Here is a 13,552-nt window from a genome sequence, read left to right on the forward strand (position 1 = left end):
TGGAGGGAAAGAAGATAATCACATAATTTATGCAGTTCCTGTGGTTGAATTATCCCCTCTAATCTCCATTTTAAGACAACACTCAAGCAGCTGTTGCATCATTTCTTTAGGATCCTGTGGAATAGAAACAATACAACAGATTGGATAAGGCTAAAAAGGTAGAAGGGACCAACACCATTTTATCTCTGCAGGAGGAAACAGAGATGGACAGGCAATGCTGACAGGCACACTATAGACTCTTACTCTATGGTAGAGCCATGCTGATGCAAGACATTAAAAATTTTAAAATAGCAGCGTTAAAGTAATAGGGAAGAGTGAACTGTGGATCAATCCTTAATTGCTTTAAGGCCAATAACTTGAACTGTGGTATTTTTCTAAGCTTAATTCATATTCTTTCACAGGGAGAGGGGGTGAGCCTTTTTAACGTTTCCTTTTCTATTGTGGCTTCTGAAGTGACCGATATGGGCTCCTTCTCGGTGACGGAATCCTACTCCTAGATGGGTCATTGTCCTCGATCAGGCAGCTGCTGGATCAAGTTTCTAGGAAATATCATCTTGATCACTCCACTCAAATCCTTCAGTACACCATCTCTGTCACACCTTGAGGAACCAATTTAACGAATAAAAAAATTTTATTATTGCTTTGTAACATAAGACAAATAAATTCATGATTCTAATGAAAGAGACATAAAACAACTGGATAAAAGGAATGTGACATAACTGAGCAATATTTTAAAATAAGGAGGCACAAGAATTTTCTTCTAAATGCCTTTTCCTATGATTTCCACAGCTCTATCTCACACGAACATTTGCATGGTCTGCTATGACAAACCAGTGCTAGAGCAGTTGGAAAGAACAGTATATTAGTTATCAATCACACACTAGTGTGGGATTGAAATCTTAGTCCATAAAGGTGGAAAGGTACAGAGTCAGAAAACAACAAAAACAAATACCCTCTACAGCAGGACATGGATCAAGCATTTTCTCTTCTTTCCAGCTCTAATGCTGCAGACTAGGCCTCTGTAAGGCAAGGCCAGGCTGAGATGGAGGGCTTACACCTGTCCCAGAGAACACTCCACACTGCAGGCAGTGTTGAGAGAGAAACGCGCATGCAGTCCTACATGCATCTGAATAAAACAGCACTTCAATTCAGTTCTCTTCAGGGACACTGATGCTGGCAATGGCCATAAGCAGAAATGTGTTAGACCGAGGCAGGATCTCTCATCAAGGAGTTGCATGATGTAGAGAGCCATGTCACCCCAATTTTCTACAAAAAAATAACCCGTAATACCCTTTGAATCTGGAATGAGAATACCAAACAGCTGCTGAGCTTCCCATCAGGCAGCTGGATTCATTTTAAATATATGCCCTGCTTCTTCCTCAATCCCACGTTTAGTAATTCTATTCTTCCACCCCAAAACCCACCAGTGAGGAACTGAAAATAAAACTATCTATACTGGTCTTGTGAGCTGTTCAGCTCCTCCATATCCCCAGAATGCATCAAGCCAATTAACTGAAAGGGACGCTTGAATAAGATCTCCTTTCCCTCCAGGGAGGGAGGTCTTTAACTGTCTAGCAGTCCCAGGTGACCCTGCTGGCAACGCAGTTTACAGTCTCACTGCATAAGGATGAAACCTGCAACCTTCCCCCCGTGGCAGGTTCTCCTTCTCACCATCTTCTCTGAATCACTGGCCTGGTTTTGCATTTGCTGGGCCTTGGAGTGCCTGCCCGAAGATCAGCTTTTTCAGTTGATCCAGTTTATTGTCTCGTAGGGCATCTCGAATGGCACTGAAAAAGCTGAAGTAGTGCTGAAAGTTGTGCATCATGAGCAGGACGCCAGCTAACAGCTCATTGGTCACAAGGAGATGATGGACATAGGCTCGAGTATGCCTCTGACAACAGTAACAGGTGCATCCTTCCAGCAAGGGACCAAAATCATCCTGGTATCTATGGAGGAAGTAGCATTGGATAACAAAGGTAAGAAGATACATTTAAGCACTAAAGAACATCCACAGTTACTATGTAGCCTTTGCAGGGACCTCAGCCCCAAAGCCCTGAGGGCCTGAGTCCCACTGCTGTAAGACGTATTGATATCCAACCTCTGTGCCAGTGTCATGAAGGACTCAAATAGCAGGCAGGACATCACTATGGCAACAAGAAGCCACACAAGTCAGGAGATAACTTTGACCACAAAACAGCTAACAGAGGAGTCTTATCTGTGCTTTCCCTGACAGAAAAGCTGCAGCATGAGACTCACCTCACCAGATATGGAGGTCTATGGAGGAAGAATCCAACAGAAACAAGGATTTGCTGATTCCACTCCTCAGAACAACTTGTTTCTGTATGCAGTATTCCCCTCCACCACAAGCCGCACTGTTTTCACAGAGCGGGGAGAGGTGGAAAGACAAGTGGTAAAGCAGGCCAAGGTTTTTGTCAGGTATCTAGAAACTGAAGGTAGCTCACTCAGCATATGCTCGAACTGAGTCAGAAAGCGTCCCCTACTATTGTTTAAAAAGATCTAGTGTCTTCAGATGACTCAAGTTAGATCAGAGATGCAGAAGAACAAGATGATCCTCAGACAGCCTTTGCTCGACTTCTGTCTTTCAGCTGAAACATACTTTATAACTGCTGCTAGAGTGTTCAGAAAAATCCCTGGCTTTAGGTTGGGCAAATATTGGTGCTTTCATTCATACACTATTGCCTGTTATCAAGCTAGAACACTTGCCCAGCACTTTCTGTTCAACGTCCAGAAATATTTTCTTCAATGCTTGTATGTTTTGCAAATCTCCTATCCAGCTACTGACCACATGCAATCAAACACAGAGGACAAAACCCTCATATTTAGTGATACAGTTGCAGATATCCTTCTCAGACTCACATACCTTTTGTCCTTCAGAAATATCTCAAATGGTGTCATTTCTGAGTCAGCTCTGGAGATTTCATCCTGGTCTTTTTCAGCATTGTTTTTCTCTGGGTCTTGGACCCCATTCTGTTTTAAAACTGTTTAAAAATAAAAAGCCTTTTATCAGCAGGCAGCAATGGAAGAGAAAGGTTAGAAATCCAACACCAGATATTTCTGCTACTCTCTTGCCAGATTAAAAAAAATAAAATAAAAAAAAAAAACTCTTGGCACAAGTTTCCATCTCCTTCCCATACAAACCAACTGTTTTCATTTAATCATCATAGATTAAGTTGAGACAACTACTGTTTTAGATTATCAAAATGGAAAGAGACAAGGGGAAAGTGATCTACTAAACCTAACGTAGAGTTAGAACTGAAACAGCAGAACAACTTTTTGCTGCTCTACTGAGCTGAATTCTTAATATCAAAAATATTTCCAACCTGAACCTCACGCTGAATAGAATGCAATCACCTGAACAAATTGATTTTCTTGAGATTTTGTTAGAACAGACAGGCAACTCATCCATATTCAATCATTCTACTTCACATGCTGTCATCAAGCAGAGATTTGGATTTTTCTTTTTGAACAGCTGGAATCAAGAGGCTGGTAGCACTGATGAAAAAGATTCCACATAAGCCTTTTCATCAGTGTACCTTAAATTTAAAAAATCATCCCATAGTTTTGCAAGTTTGCATTTTTTAGGCTTATTCTTAAGTAGGAGATACCTCTGGAAACATCAGTATTATTACTGTTTGCACAACCCTTGTTTACTGAATGTTACACAGACACAGAACAAAGACTGTTCCAATCGCAGAATCCTAGAGTTTCAAGAGTAAGGTGTGAGAAGGTAAAGAACAATGATAAGTTAAAAAAACAAACCAAAAAAAAAAAAGAAAGAAAGAAAGAAAGAACACCAAAAACCCCACAGCACAAAGAAACAGGATATTCTGTTCTGTTCAGTTGGCTTTGAGTTATCCAAGCATGAAAAGGCGCTAGGTTCTACCCAGGAGAAAAAACAAACACCTTATCTTCATTGTGATATTAACTGATAAACACAAGGACAAGAGGAAAGCTGTCCGAAGAAATAGGATCCCTAACTTTAGTCAGTTAGAAAGGAGAAGGAATTTCAAAAAAATGTTATTAAAACAAACACAAACAGATTCAAACAAATCTAGAGACCATGTATCATAGTTTCCCCACTTAAATAGGTCCAACTTTCACTGCTAAAGGTAACATAAGATTTGCCAGTGGTGTCAAACAGTCCTATTGAGAGTTGACAAATACAGTTAAGCCTATAAAGACCTCTGTTAAACAGGTGTTCGAGAAATACTTCAGGATATTTTGGCTAATCAGAAATTCAGATCCCAGACTGATGCCTCAAGTTCTCTTCAGATTTCCCCTCAAAACATGCAGCCTTCAAAACCAACATTTGACAGAGGTATTCCATTTTTTCCCAGCTGTTACTGCACTTACTTCAAGGACAGAACTCAACAGCATGAGATTCTTCTAAAGCATAAACTATGCTTAGCACAGTGCCAGATGATACAGCCAGGATGATAACGAGCACTGAAAAGACCAGCAAGAAGCTTACCTGCTGCTTCAGGATTGGGATGGTAGTCATAGCTGAAAGATAAGGCACAGCCTCGCTCTGTCACCTGGAAGGGAAAGAAGCTCTCAAAAATGTCCACTCCTCTTTCAATGCACTCGAGCACCTCATCCGGTTTGCCTATACCATGGATGATTCTGCAAGAGAAGCAGAAAAAGGTATATTTAGAATATTCTCAGCAGAAGCAAGCAGGTATCTCAAGATATGTCCAGCATATGTAGTTTAATCCAAGAGCTGCTAAACAAAAGGCAGTTAGATACAACAGTCATCACTCAATCTTGTGCACTTCCATTTCCACACCACCAGCATACCTAGTATACAGCAACTGGCTCCCCCCCACCCCCCCATCTCCTACTTGAAAGATAGCACTAATCCCTCATTTACCAAGGAAAACCTCATTGTGTTCATTATATTTTAAGTGATTTAGTTTATTTTACACTCATATAAATGTATTTAAGTACAAGATTTACCTAACACTTACACCTAAGAACAGATACTTTCCATAGTTATGTTTTCTGCCTGTGGTAACTATCAGTTTCTGGGTACACAGACTCCTTTGCTTGGTAGCTGTTAGGAGACAGTCTAGAAGACTTATCAGGAGCAAAAGTAGATGGCTGGCCAAAGACACAAGTGCTTCAGGTGACAACCACATCACACAGCACTTGGAAGACTGCCTGGAGGAGGACTATTAATGAGAAACACCTTTGAAAAAGGAAAAACTTCCTTGCTTTGTTTCATCCTTCCTCTCTCCATGTTACCTGCTTAAACGTACCCTTTCATTCTCATTGATCCCTTTATTCTCCAAATAATGTCCCCAATTCTCCAAAAGAAATGATTTACCCAATAGCCTGGGCTGTAACACCTTCTGGGACATAGCATTAAGAGCCAGGAAGAGCCCAGCTGGATTGCCATCAGTTAAATGTCTCTTAACAGAGATCCTGCTGTTAGCCAAATTTAGCTGGCAGCTTCCCTGAGGGTGGGTGAAGCAGAAGAGAATACAGCAGCACCCGCTCTCCCGCAGGTGCATGGCTGTGCTGAAAGCAATAAAAGCTAATGTAGGGCAATGATCTAAACAGATAATTAGCAAAATACACAGGGGCTGATAAATGAAGTCACAAGGTGCCATTTTTAGTCACTTTTCTAAGTACTCCAATTAAATTGATGAGCACAGAATATGAATGGGAGAAGATTTACGGCACAAGTTTCTCATGTTTCATGCTCCCACAACAGGAACAGAATGATACTCAATAGAGTAGCTGTGCATATGTGATCAAAATCCTGAGTAAAACTTATCTTTGTATAAGTAAGGACAAAGATTTGATCTTGCAAATGTTTTGCTGCTATTGAAAAGGAAAATACTTTTTACCACAAAATTTCAGTATTTTTAGAGATCTGAAAGGACCCTAAAGATTACTTTTACAAGATCATTTCATCACCACGCAGAAAGCAGTCATTTCTTCAGTGAAATACATTACGTTTTTGTCTTCTATAGATTTCCGTATTGGAGTAGAACATAGCTGCAAAATAGCTTCTCCAGCCAAAACTGCAAGGATGATTTATGAAAGCAGGATTTTCTGAAATTCGCATAAGATTCGTACAAGACCCCCTAAGGCTAACCAGCTTTCTTCTTAGAGAGAGGTCAGCAGCACTTGTCTTAACCAGACAAGCAAACTATTTGATAGAAGAAGCAGATGCACTGGTAGCTACTAAGGTTAGCTGAGCAGATTGTACTCTAATGCTCCCAGGGGACCTTTTTAAAGTAGCTCAGTCAGACAGGATACAACAACACAGCAAACCTCCTAATTGTCAGGAAAATTCAAACCCTAGGCACCAGTAAGGATGAACAAACTGCAACATCACACACATGCTTTGGAATTTAATTTCCTTTGGAATACCATTCAGAGCAGTGCTCAGCTAGCAGAGGGCAGCACAGCTACAGAAAGACAAATGAGTCCGAGTCAGCCCCTTCAGGAGATGAAAAGAAAAGCATCCGTCCAAGAGCAGTAGTAACAAAGGCAGTGAGAGCAATGCAGAACACCAAAAAAACCAAGTTCAACCCAATGCTAGCAATTCCCCCACCTCTGAACCACTAGGTGTCACAAGGTGTTATTAACACACGTTTTTTGGAAGTCTTCAGTTACTGTCAGCCATTTTTAAGAGTCAAAATACGCTGTTCCTACTGTCCAGGCTCTGATTTGGATCAGACAGGCACAAACCACTATTCAGAACAGACCACAAGCCCCACGTTATGCCAATCTAACCAGAGAATAGTTATTATTGCCTGAAGAAGACTGAGGGGGGATCTTATCAATGTGTATAAGTACCTGAAGGGAGGGTGTCAAGAGGATGGGGCAGAACTCTTTTTAGTTGTCCCGTGTGACAGGGCAAGAGGAAATGGGTACAAATTGAACCACAGGAAGTTCTGTCTGAACGTGAGGGGGAAATTTCTTCACTGTGAGAGTGACGGAGCACTGGCACAGGTTGCCCAGAGAGCTGGTGGAGTCTCCTTCTCTGGAGATCTTCAAGGCCCACCTGGATGCAGCCCTGTCTAATGTGTTCTAGGTGACCCTGCTTGAGCAGGGGTGTTGGACTAGATGATCTCCAGAGGTTCTTTCCAGCCTTACCGATTCTATGATTATTTTGGGTGAGGCTGTACCAACGCTGAAAATTCAGGGGCTCAGTGCCTCACCAGATCAGATTGGCTGCCATGTGACCATGTAAGCACTCACCGATTCTGTCTGCACTGCTCTCTGCTTTCCTTCAGTTCAGACTGGAGAGTTGGAATGATAGTTTTTTTACAGAAAAAAAGAGGTTCCCTGTAGAATGGCATGATAGTATTTTTAAGCTGAACTTCAAGTAAACCATGGCCTTAGAGGTCTAATGCGAACAGCCCAGACGCATCCTGCCTATAATTCCACCTAAAGAAAATAAATATTTGAATTCAATCTCGATTATTCCCCAAGCATGGGGAATACTCGCATCTATGCTGTGAGCACAGCTCAGTGACAGTTACAGCTAAAAGTTGCAACGAGGGTTGAAGTCTGCAGCCTGAAATGGCAGCGGGTATGCAGCCTGGCACTCTTATGGTGCTGTGCAAGAGAAGGACTATTTCCTACAATGATACTGCATAGCAGCCTGCAGACTCTCCTCACAGCAGGATGGAGGGACTTCTTGGGATGTCACCCACACAACTTACCTTGGTTTATCCTCTGGCAGCTCTGCTGTGACAGAAGCTATCAGCTTCAACTTGGTCTCCTTGGCCATGGCACGTCCCTGGAAGCCATCTAGCAGAAAGCCACCCACAGGTCGCTTGGCAGTCTCCCTGGCTGATCTGAGCCTCTCTTCCAAGATATCTCCACCTTCAATTGCCCCAATCATTACACTTCCTTGTAGTTCCTGGTCCAGGAGAAAGCTACAAATGTTAGAGAATGTTCTGCCAAACACATCCAAGGCATCTCCTCACAGCCCTGCTACTTAAACCCTACTTTCCAAGGAAAGTCTCAAAGCTATGGTGTTTCACCCTAAGTGGGATGAGCCCCCACACAACACTGGTGAAGTCCAGGTGTAACACAGAGATGGCATTAAGAGAGACCAGATTCTGCTCCTAACTGACACTAAATCACTGAGGATTTTGTGTTGTTCTTTCCACCTCCCTACAGGCAATAACTACAGATCGTCTTTGTACGCTGCTTTTTGTAGACACCCCTAAGCACTACAGGAACACAAGGTGTCTAAGCTTGATACAAGGCAGGTTCTGTTACCCTGGCTGCCAGACACCATGGCTCACAATGAATTGCTTTTCAAGGGATACAAATATCAGCTCCTGTCACACTCTCTCCTTGCCACTACAGACCCAGATAGGTTCCCTTTCATCAAAAGCAAGGGACATCTCAGACCTGCTGAAGGAAAGAAAGAACCGTACTAGCAAATCCCAGCAAGTCCTCCCTCACCTGGCACTGGGGGTCTTCAGAGCAAATCAAAGCTCTAAAGGGGCTATAACATGAGTTGTCTTGATCTGAATGAGAAAAATCCTACTTTAGCCAGGTATGTGGCATGAAGGTAAGTAGAAAATGTCCACTTGAGTCCAAAAGCAGAATAAAATAAAAAGAGTTCCCCACAACTGGTAGAGAAAGGTGTCCTGGAGCTGGAGACAAGTTATAAGATAAGAAAATGGTAGAAAAAAAAAACATTGTACTACCGATCATGCCCCCTCCAAGACTGTCAACTGTACATTCCCTGATAACGTGTAACAAGATTTCCTACTAAATGACATCCTTGGACTGGCCTAGGGTGTAACACAGACCAAAAAGCAGCTGCCTTATAGCTCCCGTAGATATTTTTGGGACCTTACCGGTGATTTCTCCAGCAACTGAAGGCATATATCCAGGAAGGAAAGAGACCTATCCACAGACTTCTTGGCCCTTTTCCTACCAACTTCCCCAGAAATGGTGTCTCCATCAGAGATGCACTGAAACCAGTCTGGCTTGATGGCACGTTGTATATCCATGAATTTAGAAGCTGTCACTTCCATGCGCCCTGAATTCCCCCACAGGGACACTGTCTGTCAAGGAAGAACAGGGATGAAGGTTTGTGGCAAAGGTTAACAGACCTTGAGGGTCAAAGGAGAGGAGGGGTCTGGTAAAATAGCAGATACTGGAACAACACTTTGTAGATAAGCTTTCCAGGAGCATGGCTGAGATCATCAGGTGCCCCGACACATGAAAAGAAAGGAGATCAGTGGCTGCGTTGGGATTTCTGGGATGTTCTTTGATGAAACCATCATACACATCTCCTTCTCCCTTTTTTCCTATAGGCATCTTGCCTTTCACACACAATGACTACTTAAGGGTGTCAGGGAGTCTGAGATAGAGCAGCTGGCCTATCATCATCCAAATTAGCAGCACAAGTAGTAAATAAATAAATAAAGATTTAATTCCTCTCAAACCTGTATTATCACTCTATGAATGGCCACAAATGTTGCAACAGGAAATACAGCTTACTAGTATTCTGTATGCGCTATAGAAATTCTGGCTACAGAAATGCCAGAAGAAACGAACTAATTCCTCTTCTGAGTAGTGAATTCTCACAATCCATATGAATATATAAGTATGTATACTTAGAGCACAGAAAAACATTACACAATTTAATCTTAGCACTCAGCGGTATTTTAGATCTCAAATCCAATCACCCAAGAAGGGACTAAAACACTACATGGAAAAGAAAGACACAGCCTTGAAATCCAACAAGCTAAGAAATGGCAGGTATTCTTTAGGGTTGTAATAAAATTAAGTCTCCTCACTGGCTTTCCATGCTGTGCGCATGCATGGATCTCATCTTCCATCATTATCCCCACAAAAGATTTCAGAGCAAGACAAAAGCAATGGTGCTGAGTGGTTAAGTTAGATGAACATATCTGGACTAGCAAATTAATTCACTTACATTCAACTACCGGAGCTCCTGCAACTATGCAAGAAGCTACCATGTTTCATCCTATTCTGTGGAATCTCTAATTAGCTTGTGTGTGCAGCTTGGCAGCTCCTTCTGTTGCATTATTGTTAGTCTTGTAACACTGTGGGGCTCAATATTTAAAGGCGCATTCAAGCAGGTTCGAGTCTGGGCTCAAATCATTCAGAAGTTAGTTCTTTTTGTCTGCAACTCCATTAGTGATTTTTTTAAATTGGGAAAGGTTTTCAACCAACAAAAAAAAGTATTGTGGGAACTTTTTTGTAGGGCCAGAGTTTAAATGAAGTCTTCTACCACACACCAGAGATGAGATTAAGCAGTACAGGTCTCAAGCATACAATTCACAAAGAAAATCTGATCAGCTGGTGCAAAAAATATGAATGAAGCAATTATTTTTTGTCTGGTCTCCAGAGAAAACAGAAGGATTGTGCAATTATACTCTGTGTCTGTCCATCCATCTTCCCTGATTATTTTTGGCCCTTAGTGGCCAGTTTTAGCTAAATTAAGAGTGAAACAGAGACAGACAGACAGAAGGACAAAGTATTTAAAATAATTACATTTCCGTAAGTTTCCCATAAAAAGTAGCAACCCCAAAGAGGAGAGACACCCAAAAATGCTGTTCTGCAGTAGCAAGGTGATAGTCAGTATCTGCTGCCACTTAGATAATGAAGGTGTCAAGGAGCAGCAGGAGAAGGTAGGAAGAGAAAAAGTCAGAGCTATTAGAGGCCTGACACAAAGCCTAATGAAGTCTGATTATCTACATTCTTCTCTCCAGTGGAAATCCTGCTTTCAGTAAGTAAAACAGACATGCCACTAAAGCCCTAGATAGCCTAGAGAAAGAGAGCTTTATACCATGGTTATTTAAGTCCAGCCTGTGTCATACAGAGCACATCCTTCTATCCAATTGCTTTCAAAATTCTTTAAGTACATGTCAGCACAGACCCAGTTGCAGAAGGACAACTTGCTGGCCTTGCAACTTGGCAACAAAAGTCCTCACCAACTTCAAGAAAAGCAGAATCAAGCCTGCAACATCTAGGCTTAGATCAATATCAGTATCCTATAGCTGCATAGTGGTGAAACAAGTGGCAGGTAATTCCTTTCTTGCTAAGGGACAGGACTCAATACTGGTTCCCAGTAGCAAAGAATATACATTGCCAAAATCCAGCCTGATGGTAGTTACCTTCTGTCACTCAGTGCTGTCACTCAGTGCCCCTTCACCAGATGCAACCATATCCAAACAGGTCTCAGGACTGATCACATCCAAGCCAGCACCAGCAATGGCCCTGGCCATGGCAGGCAGCATGTGACAGACTGCGCAGGGAACGCATATGCCTGTGGGACAGAACTGGCAAAGGTCTGTAAAACTACCTGCTTCCTGCAGAAATGTTACATGCTTCCTCTTTGTGGACCTCTAACAGATTGTAAACACAGACATGTAGGATTTCCAGTTTATTGCCTATCAGTGTAATCACTGTTGAGCTTGTTCAACATATAAGCCAAGACATACACATTTCCTCTTACTACCGTATATTAACAACAACATGAAAGCCTAGGGCTCCCATTCCTATCCGAATTGCCACTTAGCCGTTCAGGAACCCAGGGAACAGATTGCCAAGTAAGAAAACATCCAACTTCATCAAGCTGGAGCTATAAGCACGTAATTGGCATTTCTCTTTGTGTAGAGAATTATTCTTCTACATGCACGAAAATCATCTTGTGACAGTCTCAGCACATCCACACAGATGAGTGAGACAGACTGGAAGTCTTCTTATGGGAACTTAAAGTGGACTCTTTCAAGTCTTTACAACAACTATACCTTGTTAGTGTTGTAGCCAGAGGGACAGGGAGTAACTGGATCTTGGAGGGAGCAGTACAGCACTGTGTCCGGCATACCTGGGAACAAAGAGAAAGACAGAGTAGAGTCTTGTGAACAAAAAAAATAACTAATGCAAAAACATCGTTTGAAAATACACAACAGGAAATAAGTATCCCACAGATAAAAACACGCGTTCTTCTGTGGGATTGACAAAGAAAGATGTTGCTCATTTGAGCTCCCAGCAACAAAGACAGACTTTTGCCCCAGCTTAATTTGACTGCAAAAAGGAGAGGGCAACAATGGGACAAACCATAAAATAATACCCTTTGGTTCTACAAGCTACACAGGTCCTTCGAGATCTTATTTATGGTTCTTCTTGAGTAATGCTCCTCCCAATATAATTTACCAGACGCAATAGCCGATTCACTTGACCAATCAACTGATACACTGGGAAAATCTGACATCTGACAGTCTAAACTGAGGAAAAGTCTCAAGCCAAAGATTTTAAAGAAAGGATATAACATAGTGAGAGAACATATCAGCTACAGAAATGTATCACCCTTGCTAGATTAGAGGTTTCAAATGTCATACAGTATGTCTCAACGCCATGCAGCCTTCCTTTCAAGAATAGCCACTGCAATTGTTAAAGCCTCTGAGAAGTTCCAGGCAAAAAGGATTTTCAAATCACTTTGAACAAATAAACTGTCCCAACCCAGTCACAGCTTCTTGAAAGTTGAACGTCCTGTGTATCTCCTTGGAAACACATGCAAACACACATACACTACCTATAAATTTTGCAGCTCCTTCTTTATATTCTTCCAGGACCTCGTGAAGTTCTGCCCTGCATCCAGACATAGAAACACGTTATCTAAGCAAACAGTTATCAAGAAAAAGAGGTGCCTGCGTAACCACAGCTTCCCTTTCTTTACTTACATATTGCCTGAATTTGGATTGGGCTAGGTGCCAAGAGTTATCATCTAGCTACCAGGCAGTGAAGCAAGCACCTAGCACAACTAAACAGCATAAGCTCAGAGATGAAGAATCACAGCTTACAAACTGGGATGATAACAATTCTGTGGCAAGACAGCAAGTTTTTACCCAGAGCCCTGCTGGAGAACATCAGGCCGTAAGGCACCTTCTCCACGGGACCTTCGGGATGACGTTACTGATGCGCATCGCCCAGCAGCTACACGAGGCGGGGAGGGGGGGGCGTTTCTAGCAAGTTTTATGACCTTAGCTTTTCCTTGCAGCTTCCCCTCCGCCAATTTTAAGGCCGCCAGCCTTCTACAGAGCTCCCCATTCGGACGGAGAGCCGGAAAGAAGAGGCGCAACTGTTCAGAGGGCTTCGGTCCAAAGGCGCTGGGGGATTCCGCCGCCCCCTTGGCCCTGCCCCCGTCCCCTCCCGAACCACCGCCCCGGCGGCCCCCGGAGGCGCGGGGGCGGCGGGCAGCGCTGCCCCGCGGTACTCACAGCGCGGGCAGGGTGAGCTGCGCCACGGCGGGCACGCCGCGCACGGCCCGCAGCGTGTCGCGGGTGAGGTGGGGCGCCGAGCCAGTGCGCGTGTAGAGCAGGCAGCCCGGCAGCGCCAGCGCCGCGCCGCCCCGGCCCAGGCCCGCCAGCGCGCCCAGCCGCCCGCCGCCCGCCCCGCGCAGCTCCACCCGCATCGCCGCCCGCTCCGCCGCCCGCTCCGCCGCCGGCCACGCGCCGCCGCCAGGCCCTTCCCGCGGCCCGTACCGGCGGCCACGCGCGCCGCAGCCGCCCCAATC

At 43.6% G+C, this 13,552-nt stretch overlaps 1 protein-coding gene across 1 annotated transcript; it reads right to left on the minus strand.

Moving 5' to 3' along the window:
* Positions 1 to 612: 612 nt before the first annotated feature.
* Positions 613 to 13,450, minus strand: QTRT2 (queuine tRNA-ribosyltransferase accessory subunit 2). Its single transcript, XM_062595465.1, has 8 exons — positions 13,257 to 13,450; positions 12,572 to 12,627; positions 11,787 to 11,863; positions 8,859 to 9,068; positions 7,704 to 7,903; positions 4,493 to 4,644; positions 2,882 to 2,999; positions 613 to 1,946 (listed from the first exon to the last, which is right to left on the minus strand). Exons 1-8 carry the CDS (start codon positions 13,448 to 13,450, stop codon positions 1,685 to 1,687), a joined length of 1,269 nt encoding a protein of 422 aa, XP_062451449.1. The 3' UTR covers positions 613 to 1,684.
* Positions 13,451 to 13,552: the final 102 nt, after the last annotated feature.

This window comes from Rhea pennata, chromosome 1 (genome assembly GCF_028389875.1).
Source record: "Rhea pennata isolate bPtePen1 chromosome 1, bPtePen1.pri, whole genome shotgun sequence".
Classification (NCBI taxonomy): domain Eukaryota; kingdom Metazoa; phylum Chordata; class Aves; order Rheiformes; family Rheidae; genus Rhea; species Rhea pennata.